The sequence below is a fragment of the Rhinatrema bivittatum genome, chromosome 5 (assembly GCF_901001135.1).
Source record: "Rhinatrema bivittatum chromosome 5, aRhiBiv1.1, whole genome shotgun sequence".
Classification (NCBI taxonomy): domain Eukaryota; kingdom Metazoa; phylum Chordata; class Amphibia; order Gymnophiona; family Rhinatrematidae; genus Rhinatrema; species Rhinatrema bivittatum.
In genome coordinates this window covers 297613284-297630771 of record NC_042619.1, presented here as the reverse complement: position 1 = coordinate 297630771, position 17488 = coordinate 297613284, and the positions used below count along the sequence as shown (strand labels likewise).

The 17488-nt window shown below is 44.1% G+C and overlaps 1 protein-coding gene and 1 long non-coding RNA gene across 2 annotated transcripts in view; one reads left to right on the top strand and one right to left on the bottom strand.

Moving 5' to 3' along the window:
• The window catches only part of LOC115092825 (tetraspanin-15-like), a 466288-nt gene that overhangs the window by 203614 nt on the left and 245186 nt on the right, over window positions 1–17488 (top strand). Inside the window, 1 exon segment of the mRNA XM_029604161.1 lies at window positions 4019–4093. Coding sequence (XP_029460021.1) covers window positions 4019–4093 — 75 coding nt within the window.
• Window positions 1–17488, bottom strand: part of LOC115092826 — a 53764-nt gene that overhangs the window by 14787 nt on the left and 21489 nt on the right. The window lies entirely within an intron of this gene.

Sequence of the window (17488 nt, the reverse complement as noted above, 5' to 3'; positions counted from 1 at the left end):
GGACGTACTAGGTACACTTGCAAATTTTCAAAGCTGACTTGACTTGGGCTAAAGTACCCATAGAGCAAATAGTTTATATACATTAACAATTATTATACTAGGGGTTTGCAAATGTTCACCCAACTCAAAGAACTGCAGACATTTCTCTTAAGAAACAAAATGGCTGAAACATTCTCTCTGTTGATTTTTGTGTGAAATGGTCAAGCAGCATAAATGAACTAGGTTTGATATGCTACAAGCTCCGTGCACGTCAACTCTGTGCGCTTTTGGAGAGAAAGTGAAATGAAGGAGGCAGGAGAGAGATGCGAAGAGAGGATGGACAGATGAGAAAGCAGAAAGAATTTACAAAGAAGAAAAAAGAAAGCATCTCTAAGCAGAAAGAAAAGAAGAGAGAGGGAGGGACAGGAAAAGGGGGAGAGAGAAGTGAAGGCAAAAGATGTTTTCTAGGAAACATTATCCCCATGGTGCTAGAATTCACAAGAACTTCTTTGGGCGAGGGAAAGGAGCAGAGAAACAGGCTGATGATCCCAAACCATTACACAAGTTCACATTACTTAAAACAAATGTTCATGGTAAACAGGCTAGGAAAGTTCTGAGATGAGCAGGAAATCATAAAGGAAAATAAAGTAGCAGATATCTCTTTGGACTGATGTAAAGTTGCCAGGACTGAGGACTGAATAGTAAGCAGCACATTAATGCCTGTAGCAGGCGGGAAAAAAAATACAAAAAGCAGAGTGGAAAAGAATATTTTCATTAGCAGGTGCATTAGGCAATTTAGAAAATCACTGAAGGCAGCATATCTCCATCTGTAATGTGCCTTCTTTCCAGGCTCCCAATTTGACCCTCCTGTCTTTCTGGCCGTTTTAACACTCCTTCCTCCCACCATCTTGGGGCACATTCACAAAGGATTTCCTTTTTAGGGGCAGAATGGGATTGGGAGAAGGCTCTCAAATGAATCCATAAAGTTCCTGTCCTTTGCTGTGACCTCCGTTTATTCTTCCCACCTCTCTATTGATTTCTTAAATCTGCCCCCTTCTTGAAGCTCGTGAATTAATAGGACCAGACCTCTTCTGCTCCTCCTCTAGTAAATCAGACTGCTTTAGTTGCTTAGAAGCCTTTGCATTGTCTGTAGAGCATTTTTTCACATGCCTGCCCTGAGTACAGTACGGTACGGACACACGCTAGAGGTCAATGAGCTAAGTAGGGCTTATTCAACATTGCAGTGGTCTTTGCCCATCGTGCTGAGTCAGGAATGAGCCAAACCACTACTGGTATCCAGGACCATCAGCTGAAACTGTGATTTCACAGTTTTTAACCAAAGCACCTTAACGAGCACTGGGAAACTCTGCGGTGACAATGCAATGTACATCACAGAATCTTCTCTTTGGGTCAGCTCATAGAAAAGCCGTAATGACTGAAATAAAGCTTCAGTTTTTGCGCCACAGACAATATCGTGAATACTGAAATGTATATTAGCATGTTTCTTGGAAAGCTGTAGTGAGTGATCTGACATTGCAGTTTTGTCTATCACATGGCACTGTAATCTGTGACTGAACTGACATTTTCTGAAAACTGCCGTGGGAGTGCTCCAGGATGAAAGGGATTCCTGTCTCCCCCACCCTCACCTACCAACAGATAGTGCTGTGATCGCTGAGGGAGCGATGTTCTAAAATGTGCTACTTTTGGAAGGTTTACCATAAGTAATGTTTCTAACAAAGGGGGTCATTTTCAAAAGGATTTACGTGCTTAAAACTGAACACAACCCATGAGACAGCAATATCCATCGTCAGCCCCACTCTATGGAACTCAATACCAATCGAAATAAGAACTCAACCAAACATTAAAACCTTCAAAAAAGAGCTGAAAACCTGGCTGTTCACCAGAGCCAAAAAGCAACAAGGTAGGCGATCCAGTACAACCGAAGGGAAACAACGAGTTTCGCCACAGAGTGGCTGCCTCAGGGGCTTGGCGTCAATTGTATTCAAAAGATTCTCAGTTCAATTCAATGTGCACATCGGTGATCGTCTCCACTTTCAATTCATGATGAAAGTGGAGACGATCACCGATGTGCACATCTAAACGTATATGGCACCATTGATGAATTGAACTGAGAATCTTTTGAATACGATTGACGCCAAGCCCCTGAGGCAGCCACTCTATGTGGCGAAACTCGGCCAGAGTCGGGCAGTTTTTAACGTCTCCACCAATAAAGGATTGAAAAAGACTTCTTTGTGGCATCCCATTTCGTTGTTCACCAGAGCCTACTCAAACTCAATCAACCAGTCCACCAAGCATCCACGCAACCCAACACTTCAAGGACTAGATTTATAGATCCCTGTTATAGGTGATTGTGAAATGAAACAGGGATGTAATCATAGCGTAGTAGAAAGGAAGCACACTGTCAGAAGGCCTTACAATATTCCGCCAATGCATCAATGCCATGAAATTCGGCTTTATTGCTTCTACTGATAGGTTGGTTAGAATGGTTATTTTTCCATGTGAATCTATTTCCCATTGATGTTTATTTCAGCCACATTGTATGCCAATAAATGGGGAGTAAAGTTGAGAGGGGAACCCTACGTTCAAAAAACATGGCTGAATTGCATGTCTAGTTTTGGAATGTGCATGCAACATGTAAAAATAACAGGGTCAATATTCGGATGGTTTGTTCAGCTAAATTAGGCTTAGCTGGACAAACCACATATTTTAAATTTCCTGTCACTCTGACCATCTCCGACTTATCCAGCTAACTGTTTAGCCTGATAAAAGCTGGATGGATAAATTGGCATTCTGGGGGCATTTCAGGGTAAAGTCAAGTTAGCTGGAAAATGTATCTGGCTAAGGGCAGGAATGATGAATCCCGTGAGAAAGGGGACGGGGCAAAGGGGGGCGGGCCTGCGAAAGGCCGCAGCCGTTCGCACCGCGGTGGTGCGATTTCACCGGCCGCAATGCGGCCGGCTGCAGCCTTTCACACATATAGCGCTACCATAAAAGGTGGTGCTATTTGCCATGCTACTGCCGGTGAGAATGTTGCTCACATTATCGCCGGCAGCGGTGCCATGGCCAACTCCTCCCCCTCCCTGCCCTCCCCTCCCCACACCAACTCCTCCCCTCCCAATCATTTACATTCTATCGCAAGCGATAAACCTTTAGAAAATAACCCCCTAAGTTTAATAATTCAGAGATAGGCGGAACACTTAACCGCTTAACTCTTTTCATGCCTGAGAGGAATCCTGAAGTTGGCTGTATAAGTTTATCTGGACAATTAATTATTTATTTATCTATTTAACGTGTTTTGTATACCGTCATTCGGTTTCGCCATCAGAACGGTTTACAGTAATCATAACGGTTTACAGTAATCATGAAAAAAAAGGTTAGGTAAACATCATCACAGCCGATTGTCTTGAAGTTGGATTATAGTTTCAGGATTTGTGTGTTAGTTATTACATACAAAATGTTCTACTAAGGCGTAGAATGGGGTTAATGAGTGAAGTAGAAAGGAAGGTATATAGGTTGGAGGAGTTATATAGTTAGGTCAGTAACAACAGGGATTTCAAGGTTCAAAGTATACTTAAGAGGTTGTTAGATATACGATGTGAGGTCAGTTGCACAGTGTCTTAGGGATTCGAATGGTGGTCAGGCTATATTCAGAGGAGGGTCCAATCAGCAGGACTTCACTGAATGTCATGGAAATGTGTCTAGCTCTCTTTAGCCAGATACATTGTCTGCTTACTGTACTGCTGAATTTTGACCTCAACATTTAATTGACATGTCATTGACGTGTATTGGTCAGTGGTACTGCAGGCGTTCTCCCTTTTGCTGGCACTTAGTCCTGATTTTAACACTTTGTATCTATGACTTCGTGTTATCAAGTCCCTGCTTTACTTACAGATATTAAAACAAGCCCACAGGTGGAATGAGGCAAAACAAAGGGCTTGGCTCAGCCTATCAAGGTTAACCTAGGTCAGTCAATCAGCTTCCAGTTTTTTGCTCACCTAACATTTTCATTCTCTTACAGTTCTTCTGGATCCTCCTGGTCATCTTTATCATTGAGTTTCTGTTGATTTTTATTGAAATTTTCTTTGAAAACCAGGTAAGTCTTCAAAATTATTTTTAGTGTTTTGCCTAAAGCTTTCTTGTAGAAGTACATGCGAGGTTGGTTGATGCACTATCTTGCTTTCGCCATTTTAAATAGAAAATTAAAATAGAGCATCCAGAAGAAGTAACATAGAAAAACATAAAATAAAAACGTCATCAGATAGAGACCACTTGACTCACCAAATCTGCCTAGTTGTCCCTATGTACCTTGCTGTAAGTAAGGTATGTTCCAACGGTAAGCTGTATAGGGTTGACCCCCAGCTGGATATTTTTCCTTCTCCTTTTCATCCTTATTTATTTATTTGTTTGTTTAAAGTTTTTTTTTTTTATGCCGACATTTGTTTGCACATCACATCGGTTTTCATAGAACAGGTATAACAACAACATATGAGATTTACATGGAGCTGGTATAACAATAACGAGAACATAATTAAGGCATGTTGACAGGGGGAGGAGTGTAGCCAAGTCAGCCTGCTGCCCATGCTAGGAAATTTGACACATTCTCTCAATTATATCTTGAGTATGTACCAAAGTCTTGTCATCACAGCATGTTGGTGGACATTGGCTATTGTTCCTGGGAGCTTTCCATATATAATTCCAGGTAGGTGAGCACATCAAGCTTCCATACCCAATCCAACACACAGGCATTTCCGGTTGTCTGGTATAGATGTATTCAGGATTACTTATTATTTTAAATGGAGAATCAGAAAATGTGCTATCTTTTTCACAAATTGTCTCCAGTTTTTAGAATTAACATTACATTGCCAGGAAATGTGATTGATAAAAAGTGAATTACTTGCTCCTGTCTAGTAAGATGAGACCTGGTTAAGAATTCTTGGTTTCAGATGATGACAAAGACCTACCTTGTCCCAAACCAGGGCTATTTCTAACTTAAGCACATTCTTGCAACCTTTCCAAGTTGTGTTGAGACCCATTAACTCTGGGTGCAGGCTCTGAGATGGCATTATGCTGAGGTTCACTTCGAGAGAGCCAACTATGGTTACTATTCACACTTTGAGCTAGTGTGGGTATTGCTAGCAGTGAAGCAAAGATTGCACTTGCCTCGGTGACATTTATAAATATTTGTAAACTCTGATTTTAACCACTGGAAAAAACATGAGCAAACCAGTAAATCATGCCTGGCAAGGACGAAAGGATGGAGAGAATCAATTTCTGGCTGTCTGCTGCCCTGGATTTGAGGATATCGTTCATTGGCTGCTCAACCTGATAAGTGGTCACCAATGCATTCATATCCTGTGTAAGGAAACTGGAATGCTCGCTATGCAATAAGTTGGAGAAAAGTTTGACTCTCTGTAGGTACATGACCACTGTGCCTTTACTGAGATCAGACATAGCTGGCTGAATAAGTTAGCTGGATAAGACTTATCCAGCTAACCTAGCTGGGATATTCAGTGGTGTGGTTGTGCTTCTGTATGTAGCTGAACAAGATAACCATCTAATTTTAAACCTGCTCAATAGCTAACTGGATACCTTAACCAGATAAGATTTGAATATTGCTATTCATCTGGCTAAGTGCTCCTCCCAGTTACGCCCCGGAACACCTCTTTTTTTATCTGGATAGATTTTAGCTGGAGAAGAGGCTGAATATACCAAAACTTGCCATTTAGATGGATAACTTTATCAGTTGAAATGACTTTTGAATATGTACCTCATTGTGATTAAGTCAAACCATGCCAGATCACAGGTTTGGTGATAACAGAACCACAGGGCTATGTATGTGCATGTGTGGATGAGTATGTATATGTATTTATATTTATTCAACCAACAATTATTTTCCACACTGGTCATTTACATTCTAAGACTATTCAAACAGATCATTCACACTAACAAACCACACTCACTCACAACCCTTATTCTAAGAAACTTCCTAATAATGCTCCATAAATACCCATAAGGCTGCAAACCTAATTATTTTCTGTAGACAATTTAGAATACACATTGAAATTGCTAAAGCATCTCAAGTACCACCGTCCTAGAATTTCTCAGATAACTCTTCAGTTGTGGAATGATTAGTTGCTGTATAAAAACCAACTCCTGCCGCAGGATACAAGTGTAGCTGTGGATGTTTTACTTGGCAGGCATTTGGATGAAGGATTTTGAAGTATAAGATTTGATATGTAGTGGCACAAACTTTGACCCCGTTATCATGGTTGGATTTAACAACAACGGATTTGAAACGTATGGGTGCGAACTTTGTTATTGTCACCATGGCTGGATTCAAGAGCAACTAGTTGGACATGGTTTTATACAGCAACTAGTCGTTCCACAGTTGAAGAATTATCTGATAAATTCTAGGACTGAGGTACTTGAGATGCTTTAGCAATTTCAATGTGTATTCTAAATTGTCTATAGACAATAATTAGGTTTTGTGGCCTTATGGGTATTTATGGAACATTATTAGTGTTACGAGCGCGCTAGGAGAGCCCGGAGAAGTGTATAGAGGCGCGATCGTTTGCTCGTGAGAAAGAGTGTGAAGCCCCTAGGTCCGACTGTGGTCCCGAAGAGGAGAGGAAGGCAGTGGCAGCTCCGTGCCGCAGAGAGAGGCTCCGATGGCGGCACTCGGCCGCGGAGAGAAGGGAATCCCGGCGGGGGGGGGGGGGACGGGGTGTTCCCCTGAACAAAGCATCGGCGGTGCGGCTCCCGCCGTGCAGGAGGGAAGCACAAAAGCAGCAGCCGCGCGGAGGAACGCTGGCGGCAGTCCGGGCCGCGGAGAAGGCCGACAGATGAGGAGGTGAGATACAGGCTGCGGGCAGGGCCGTAACAATTAGGAAGGTTTTTAGAATAAGGGTTGTGAGTGAGTGTGGTTTGTTAGTGTGAATGATCTGTTTTTTTTTTTTTGTAATATATCTTTATTATTGCTCAGCATAGAACATAGGCATCATGGCAACATCCCGAACAAACCGGGCAAACAAGCAATGGAAAACTTTCAAGTTGGTGTTACACAAAGACAAAACCATAATACAAGAATGATCTGTTTTAATAGTCTTAGAATATAAATGAATAGTGTGGAAAATAATTGTTGGTTGAATAAAACATTGTGGCAAATATTTTTGAAAAAATAATAAAGATGGTATAATTTTGCAGATAGGGAGTGTGCATGTTATCTGGATAGTGCATATATATGCTTAAGCTTCTACCTATACATTACTCAGGATAAGTGCCTTGGTTTTTTTGACTATATATATATATATATATATATATATATATATACAAATACAAATATGCACACACATATAGGGGCAGATTTTTAAAAAGCACGCACTTGGCGTAAACATGAGTACACTGGATTTTAATAGATACGCGTGTATCTTTTAAAATCCGGGGTCATCGCATGCAAGGCTGCGCAAAATCGGCAGCCTGCATGCGCCGAGCCGCGCAGCCTGCCTCCGTTCCCTCTGAGGCCGCTCCGAAATTGGAGCGGCCTCGGAGGGAACTTTCTTTCCCGCGCCCCCCACCTTCCCTTTCCTTCCCCTAACTAACCCGCCTTTGCTCGCGTTGGCGGCCTATGTAACATAGGCTCGGCGCGCGCAGGGGGAGCTTGGGGCAGGTTTTCGGGGGGGGGGGGGTTTCGCGCGTATCTTATGCGTGTACCACTTTGAAAATCTGCCCCATAGTGCTGACCCAGAGGACAAAGGCACATTAGTAACAGGGCCTGTAGCACTAGAAAAGCCAAGAAAATCTGCTGACAGAGAGTTAGCATCCCGTGCAGTCAAATACTCATCAGAAGCGATGAGGCCCTGCAAAGTCAGAGGCTCTGCCAGGTGCCTAGCAATAGCATGACTCGAACTAGGAGAACCAGCAACGGAATACAGCAGACCCTGCGCTTCCGATGAAACACCTGTCTGAAGCATCGCCAAGGTCTGCTGATTTCGACAACTCTCCAACCTTGAAGGACCGGGATGATCAGAAGTATCGATGCCAGTGGTGCCTCGAACTCAAGGCTGAAAAACAAATCAGAACCCCCCCCCCCCCCAGGTGTGCCTCCTACAATCTCCACCACACGAGACTGGTCAACCATACCACTCTGAGAAGAACCAAGGACCGGAAAAGGCAAAGCAGTGTCCCATCCCCCTGAAGAAAAACCCACAGCACCAGGCATAGGCAATGAACCGAGGCCCATAGTCAGACCAGAAGCACAGGGTGCGACCAGGGCTCCAGATCCCCCAGGACCAAGAAAACTAACCCCAAGAGAATCAGAATTACCATACAAGGAAGGAAAAACAGCCCCCCCCCCCCCCCCCGGCAGAGAAAAAATCACCAGGGAAAACCCCCTACACCCGGAGCCCTGTACAAAATCATAAGCAGTGTGAGCAAAAGAGGCCTACAGGAGGATAACTGGAGGCAACCAATTGAGGAGGAGCTGAAATCAGAGGCATAGCCCCACTTGCGGAGCACTCAGCAATCCAGGCACTGGCACAGACCGCCCTGGAAAAACCCCAGATCCCCTGCCAACATTAAACCCATGGCCAAAATTAGAAACAGCAGATGAAGAAAAGATAAGTCCACCCGAAGGAGGAGCCTGCACACTAGCAGGGGAAGAGGAAACCTCTGGCCCTGCATCAACACTATGAACCTGCGCCGTGAGAGAGCCATGCAGGCTGACTTGCTCATTCCTGTCGACCAGAGCGTCGACAGGTAAAAGAGAGCCCAGGGTGCGAGGAACCGACGGACAGAATGCTGCACCCGACCTGAGCTAACCGCACCTCCCCTCCCGCAGAAGTGAAAACCCTCACCAAACTCGCAGCCTGAACTACCATCCAAAGGGCAAATGGAAAGAGAATCATCCTTGCCGGCTGGAGCCGGCGCTGCTGCTCCTGGACACACCCTCCCATGTGCAGGCATGACTAGGCCCAACCCCGGAGGATCAGAAAAAAACCCAGTGAGCAAGACAGCCGCGCTGGATAAAAAGGGGCGGCACTGCAAAGTTTCACACCTTTTTATACCCCCTCCATTTCAAAATTGAATCCCTTGGTGTACTGGGGCCAACCAATCAGAATCCAGCAGGATCCCGGAAAATCCACCCCAGTGCACCAATTCAAATTTAACCCCCACCCACTTGCCTGTGAAGGAGGAGCCAGCCTGGTGCCCATGTTATCATGGGCATCCAGAGACCAGGCTCCTCCTGCCCTCCCTTTAGGATAGGATATTTTGTTTCATTATTATAAAAATTTTGATGCTTTGTTTCAGTATTGCACAGACTAGCTTAATTGATTAGGATGTGTGTGTGTGAATGTGTGGGTAAATGCATATGATTTTAGGTGGTTGAAATCTCAGCTGTATTTTAATATGCACATATAATGTTTGATTAAAGATTTGGAGATTAAAACATTTTTCTAACTGTATCTTTGTATTTATAGAATATTTGTAAAGGGAGGTTATTGGGTCTTTTTTGTACACCCCCACACACACATAAATATACATTCACAAATATACACATACGTATAGCACTGTGTGTGTTCTTATATATTTATATATATATATATATATATATATATATATACAGAGTGCAATTTCAAAGTGGTTTTAAACCCGTTTCAAATGCATTCCAAGACCATTTATTTCACAGTTTTAAAAATATTTGAAGCTAAATATTTTCTAAACTCATTTGTGAAGATGTTTTAAGAACTGCATTGTACTTCAGGCACTTGATCAAACTCTAAGAACATGAAGACATGAGGAAGAACACAAGTTTTTCCGCCTTCTCCTATGAATAATGACAGTGGCAGATTGTGCTCAGCAGTTCATTCCCTCTGAAGGCTGTGCAGCCATCAAGTTTGTCAAAAAGAAAGTTGTTAATCATTCGAAACGTTGACATCCCCAAGGAGGAGACGTGAACACTTGCAGAAATTAATTTTTGATTGCTCATAGACTGCACAGATTAATTCTGTTGAGTGATTTAGCATCTGCTAGTATGTGGTACTATGCAAGCAGAATGGTTGACATTGGGTTACTGATGATATAATAGACCAGGTTCCACTTACTCTTCTTTCACTATATTGACAGTCTGGTTATGTAACACGAGGTAAAGTTGATTGGTAGATCGGCATGTGGTAAGATATTCATCCAATCTATGGCATGGTATTGCTAAGTCAAAATGCTTATCCCATGGCATACAGATATAATATGTGCTGTTTCTCCATTAAAAGAAAAGGTGTGCTTGTGTGTGGCCCTGTGGCTCAGACTAGCCCATGGCCATTAGGGCTTATCATGTTGCAAAGGCAGTGTGCTCAGGCACAGGACTCTGGCGTGGCCCGTGGTGTGCGGCCCCCAGCCAAGGACTGTTACTGCAATGTCTAAACTGAGTTAAGTATGGAGAGGGTAGGAATTTTCAGGGAATTGCAAACGAAGGCTTATGGTGCCGGATCCCAACCTTGATTTCCGTTGAACTGGAATCCCAAACTAGCAGGAGGAAATTGCGGGGCCAAATAAAAATTGCACCAATGGGTGTGTTACCATCTGGCATTCACTCCTTGTATTCAAGTGGGCAGATTGCAGACACGTGTGTGCTTACTTTGTTGTTGGTCCAGTCAGATGCTTGAGTGTATGTTATGTTGTGTATCTGTAGCACTCTGGATGTTTTATAGTGCAGATGAAATCTTGAGTTAAAAAATGCACAGTTTAATTAGACTGTGCAACTACAGCATGGGACCAAAATAAAGAGACACTTAACCTTTCCAAAATGTCACTGTTACAGATGTGTAACAAGAACACTCAAAGCTTTCAGAAAAGCCCGCTGCTTTTTGAGGGCAGATATGCTGAAGGAACACTTAACCCTTTCATGGTCTCTTCCGTCTAAGATATTTTACTGAAAAATTAGGATTTTTTTTTTCCAAAGCCATTGTTATTTCATGGCAGATGAGCCCCAGGTATACATTTCCCTTCTGAAAAGTTATTATCGTGCAGCTCTCTGCCAGATAATATACCTTTAAACTAGGAAAACACACTCAGTACCAGGGTTCAGTCCTGACCCTGGCTTGGATTTTATGAACAGAAGGGGAAGGTTTAGTCTCCGGGGCCCAGGATGTTTAGATGGTATTAACCAATGAAGAACTTGATACAAAGCGTGGTGTACCAAAATGAAAAGGTTTTACTGAAATATAGTAGTTGGAAGTGGTACATCTCGCACTGAGTGGTGCATCTCGCACTGATGTTAATCCTTGCCGATTCACCCTCCTTGGATATCCTTGTTCCTTTTCCTGGAGTTTAAAGCATCCTTGGACAGATGCTGACTCCCAAGCACCCTTGTTAATACTTAATTCTCCAGTGCTTGAATCTTTATTTTGCACACCTTCCTCCCTTACTCCTATGGACGCCTTTGTTCTCCTTGATTAGTGGATCAGAGCATCGGTTGGGCACCTCTCAGCCTTTCTACATCAATATGAACGCATGAATAAGCCATTACGTGAGGGTGACATCATCCATCAGTGTCAAGGTGGATGCAGCTTTCAGAGCTCAAGAAAGTCTTACTGAAAATGTGCAGAACAGTGACATAGCCATGGGTGGGCTTGGGTAAGCTGTGGTCCACCACTTTAGGCTCTATCCCACCCAATCAGGGTTGTCCAGCAGCCCAAACAGAAAGGCTCTATTGCAGGGCTGCCACAGACAAGTCTGGCACTGCCTGGTGTGCACACCCGAGGGAGAGGCGACAGAAGAGAGGAGGGGGCTTGCAAGGCTGCAGGTGGCTGAGGAGGCCCATGAGGCCACGGGTGGTTGAAAAGAGAAGTCAGTCTGCGAGGCTGCTGGTGGACCACCATCCCAGCAGTGGCCAAAGAGAGAAGAGGCCCAAGAGGCTGCCAATGGACCCTATCACACCGACAGCTGTGAAGAGGAGGGAGGCCTGGAAGTCTGCCAGTAGTTAAAGAAAGAGGAATCCATCGGAAGGAGCTCATTTTCCTGCTTCTCTTTGTGTGCTGACTCTGTGGTAATTAAAACACATGTGACTAGCAGGTGATCTATGTTGATCTTGCAATGCTCAACATCAGCATAGAAGAAGTGCTAGTCCATGAGTTTTGAATAGCTTGGGGCTGGCACACACAGAAGAGAAGCAAAATGGGCTCCCCCTAATGCTTCCAATGGGGAGCATGCCTGGGTTGTGTGTGAGTGAATGGGAGCCTGCCTGGGGTGTATGAATGTAAATAAGAGCTTGCCTGGGTAGTGTGTAATGTGACTGGGAGCCTGTCTGGGGAGTGTGTGTGTGTGTGAATGGATCTTGCCTGGGGTGTATGTATGTGAATGGGATCCAGCTTGGGTGTATGTATGTGTGTTTTTTGTGTGTGTGTGTGTGTGTGTGAAAGAGTGATTGTATGTGGGTGTGAAGAGCCTGTATATAAGTATGTATGAGAGAGAGCATGTGGGAGTGGAAGCTTACACGTGAGAGGGAGCTTGTGAGAATAGAAGCTTGTGTGTGTGTGTGTGTAGAGGCAGATTGCATGTGAGAGTGAGAACATGTGTGTGTATATGTGTGTAGGTGTGTCTGTTTACATATGTATGGGAGTGGGAGCCTGCATGTGACAGAGAGCAGGTAAAAGCCTGTTTGTGTGGGAATGTAAATCTGTGTGAAGGAGAGCATGTAAGAATGAGAGCCTGTGTGTGTCTGTGGGGGGATTGGGAGCCTACATGTGAGAGACAGTATGTAAGATCAGGAATCTGTATGTGTGGGAATGGGAGCCTGCATTTGAGAGTGAGAGCTTGTGTGTGTGTGTGTTTCTGTATGTCTGTGGGAATGTGAACCTGTGTTTGAGAGAGCATGTAAAAGTGAGAGCTTGTGTTTGGGGGGGAGGAGAGGGGAATGGAGCCCGTGTGTATGAGAGAGCACATGAGAGTAGGAGCCTGTATTTATGGGATTGGGACCCTACATGTGAGAGTGAGAGCCTGGTATGCATGTGTTTGTGGGAATGGGAGTCTGCGTGAAAGAGCACATGAGAATGAGAGCCTGTGAGTGTGTGTGTGTGTGTGTGTGTAACTGCATGTGAGAGAGAACCTATGAGAGTGGGATACTGTATATATCTGAGAGAGAGCAAACAAGAGTGGGAGCCTATTTGTGAGAAAGCATATGTGTATGAAGGGAGAAGGAAAGAAAACTGGAGGAGAGAGAAGAAAGAGCAAGAATAAGAGAAACCCTGAAAAAGGAATTAGGAAAAGACAGATGAGGAAAAAGAGACCAACCAATTAGAAAAATAAGATCAGATAACAAAGATAAAGAAAAATTATTTTGACTTTCAGCAATTGGAAATGCCAGCTTTAGAAATTATGTATTTTGCTTTTTCTTCAGTATTCCGGGTTTCTCAGGCTTTCCATTTCAGTTTTGTCCCTGTTTGTTTCTAATTTGTAGACAGGTAAGGGTCTGTCTGTGTTGTGCCTGTGTGACAGAGATGCAGTATTTCGGCTAGCATGTAGTTTCTCTGTAGGGATTTGTAGCAGTCTGCCTCGTTCTGTTTGCCCAGTAGGTGGTGTATTAGTGTTCTAGGGCCTGATGTAATGTTTACTTTGCTTTCTTTTTGTAGATAAGGTTGCTGCTATTAAAGTCCTGAGAGTTACTGTTATGGTATGATATGGCAAGGTTCCAAATGGTTCATTTTTGTTTTTTGGTTTTTTTTTTGTAGGGGGTTTGTATTACTTCACAACGTGTTTGGCAGTGGAGAGTTTGTTTTACTGTCACTGAAGTGACACCAGAATTTGAATAATTTTTTTCTTATGATTATTGCTGTTTTCTTGTAGTTATCATATTCTCTGCATTTTTGGAAAGAGGATTCATAAAAGAGTGTAGTGATATGTATTTTATTATACAATTGGATCTGATGTTTTTATTAAGTGTTCTTTGTTAACTTTTTACATGATATTGTTATGTATCCATAAACTGCAATAAATGTATAATAAATTAATACAGATTAATAAGGCATTTTTAATATTGGTAAGTGCATGAAATAATAGATTTAAAATATTTTAAAGCATCATTCATGATGCATGATGGCTGTTGCAGACTACTTAGAAATCCATTGTCAGGTGCATGCCAAAAGGTGAATTTTAAAAGCTGGATGCATGCCAAAATTGGGAGAAGGGTGCACGTCTAGCACATGATTTTTAAGCCACCCACATACGTATCCAAGTACCGATGTGCAAATATCTTGCATTGGGAAAAAAAGAGATGGAAAGTGGGTGGGGCATGGGTGTCCTAGGGTGGGGCAAAGAGATATGCACACATGTACCTATGCACCTGGGTGCGCACCCAGGTCCAATTCTACTATGGACGAGGTGTAAGTCCACATAAAACTAATTCCAGCAATCTATTAAGTGCTTAAGGGGTCTGGGTTAACTGGGAAGAGTGCAGGCTAGAGAACCAGTGGGGCCTGAGAGGACCTAGCTGTAAACTGGGCAAACTGATGGATGGACTAGTCAAACTGGTTGTAAGGAATGACGTGAGAGTGAGCCCTTTGTGCTGCGACGTGATTGACACTGCCCACGAGGCCTGCTCTGACAGCTGGAGAACATACCTTGAGTTTCACCTGAAACAGCTGCCTCCCCCACAGGTTGGGCTCTTGGGTTCCAATGTCTGGCAGGACTTAAGAGATTCAAGGAGCAAGGCAGAGTCCAGAGGAAGTACAAGAGTCGAGGCTGATGACGGACAAGGTGCAGTCCAGGTTCAAGGCTAAGGTCAGGTCCAGACAGCAAGCAGGTCTAAGTCCAAGGCTGAGGTCAGAACTGGAGAGACTGGCAAGACACAGAGGGACTGACATGACAGGACAAATAAGGCAAGGCATAGCAAGACTCCCAAGACAAGGGTAACACAGACAAAGAAGACAAGGAAACAGAGATAGGGCAGGCCTGGAGAGCAGGCCGGATGAGGCAAGGGACATGTTGCTGAGGCACAGTAGAGAGGTCTGCTGGGCCCTGTTATAAGACTGAAGAGAGTGACGTCGCCTCTGGGCACTGCGTCATTTTCCCACCGCGGGCCCTTTAAATGTTTAGTCGGGCACATGCGTAGCTGAGCAGGGGCAAGAACTGGCAGCGTCCTGCAGCACCCGTGAAAACTGGCAGTGTGTGCCGTGAAAAAAGATGCTGGCGGCATCGGGGCAAGTGTAGTGGCTTGAGGGGCCATCCCGCAATCCACCAACGTAACTCTGGTCATGGGCTGGATGCATGCCTGTATTAAAATTCCCTCATTTTGTGGCTCATAGCCAACATTTTGCTGATTTGTGTGCTTGAGGTTAAAATTAAGCACACACATACATGTGCCAGGGCTATTTTATAACATGTGCATATATGTGCATGTGTAATTTAAAATTGCAGCATATCTGGCAGCACGCCCATACACACATGTATATCTGTGCTCGCGTGCCCGCTTTAAAATTATATATTGATAAGAATACAACTAGTAAGGCCTAGACAGCTATGTCGACTGCCTACCAATGTTTACCTTTGGCCCACCAAAAAATTCAGTTCAGTTACGCCACTGGTGCAAGATATGTTTTTTTGTAAGACATAATGTTTGTGAGCTAGTCATTAAATTAGCGATGGTTAATTTTAGTAACATAGCAATGACGGCTGTTAAGGACCGGATGGCCCATCCAGTCTTTCCAGCAAACTTGGTATGGTAGTATCGGCTGTTCTGTGCAAGATACCCCCATATTTTTCTCAAGGATAATAACTGCCGCTCTGTGCAGTTACCTCCAAGCCTTATGAAAAGCAGGGTCAAGTGGCCACTTCAGGTGGCAAAATTTGGAAGCAGCAAAAACTGCCCTCCCAAACTCCTGTAGCGGCTGCCTCACCCTGCTGCCAAAACAACAAAGGACTTGTGGGCTGCCAGCAATGTTCCCTCTAAGCTGTGCGTGTGTGGCCACGATGGATGAGATCAGCATGAAGGAAGTGCTAGAAGCCGCACAGAGAAGGTAACAGAACAGGCTTCAATGCCAGTAGCAGCGATTGGCTACTCTGCAACAGCCATGCAGTACAGTTAGAGAGGTTCCCGGCAAAAGAAATAGGGGGGCCTTCCTTAAGTATGTGTATGAATGGGAGCTTACCTGGGGGTCAGTATGTGTCTGAGAATGAATGGGTGCCTTCCTGGGGGTCTCTCAATCTGTGTGTGTGTGTGTGTGTGTGTGTGTGTGTGTGTGTGTGTGTGTTTAAAAAAGAATGGTGCCTGCCTGGAGGCTCTGTGTGTGTGGGTGTCAAAATGAATAGAAGCCTGCCTGGGGTCAGGGGAAGTAGTGTGAGAATTAATGGGTGCTTCTTTGGGGGTCTGTGGGAGCTTGCCTGGGTATATGTGTGCAAGAATGAATGGGACATTGCTTGGCTATGTGTGTGTGTGTATGTAAGATGAATGGGTGCCTGCCTGGGGGACTGTGTGTGTGTGTGTCTGTGTGTGATGAACGAGTGTCTGCTTGGGGGACTGTGTGTGTGTGTGAGAGAATGAATGGGTGCCTGTCTGGGGGGGTCTGTGTAAAAATGTTCCTGCCTGGGGGTGTCTCAATCTATCTGTGTGTGAGAATGAGTGGGTGTGTGCCTGGGGGTCTGTGTGTGGGTGTGAAAATAAATAGAAGCCTAGGGGGGTGGGGGGGGCAGTGTGTGAATGAATGGGAGCCTGCCTGGGGGTCTGTAGGAGCTTGCCTGGATATATGTGTGAGAAAATGAATGGGAGCATTCCTGTGTGTGTGGGTGGATGTGAAGAAGCCAGTGAGAGTGTGTGTGTGTGTGTGTGTGTGTATGTGTGAGAGAGAGACAGCATGTGTGTGTTTGTGAGAGTGAGAGCCTCTGTGTGTGAGACAGCATGTGAGAGTGAGAGTCTGTGTGTGAAAGAGTGAGACTGAATGGGAGAGAACCGGTGGGTATGTATGAAACAGAGATAGCATGTGAAAGTGAGAGCGATGTATAAGCTACAGTATGTGAGAGTGGGAGCTTGCATGTGTGTGTGAGAGTATTTGGGAGAGAGACAGCATGTGAGAATGAGCGCCTGAGTGTGTGTTTGAAGGAAAAAGGGAAGAAGACAGGTAGAGAGAGAAGAAACAGAGAAAAAAAGAATAAATCCTGTAAAAAGAATTGGGAAAAGACCGAGAAAGGGAGTATGGAAAAAAAAGAGCCTGTGACCAAACAATTAGAGAAATAAGATCAGACAACAAAGGTAAAAAAATTATTTTGAATTAGTGATTGGCATATGTTATCTTTGGAAATGTGCATTACATATTTGTATTTTGTTCTTTCTTCAGTATTCCACTGAAGAGTCTGGTATGTCAACTTTCCATTTTATTTCTGTTTGTCTGTTTCTAATTTGTAGTCCCTTATTCTGTATTGGGTAAGGATCTGTCTGTGTTCTGCATGTGTGACTGAGGTGCAGTATGGTTACTCGCATGTAGTAACCATACTGCACCTCAGTGGG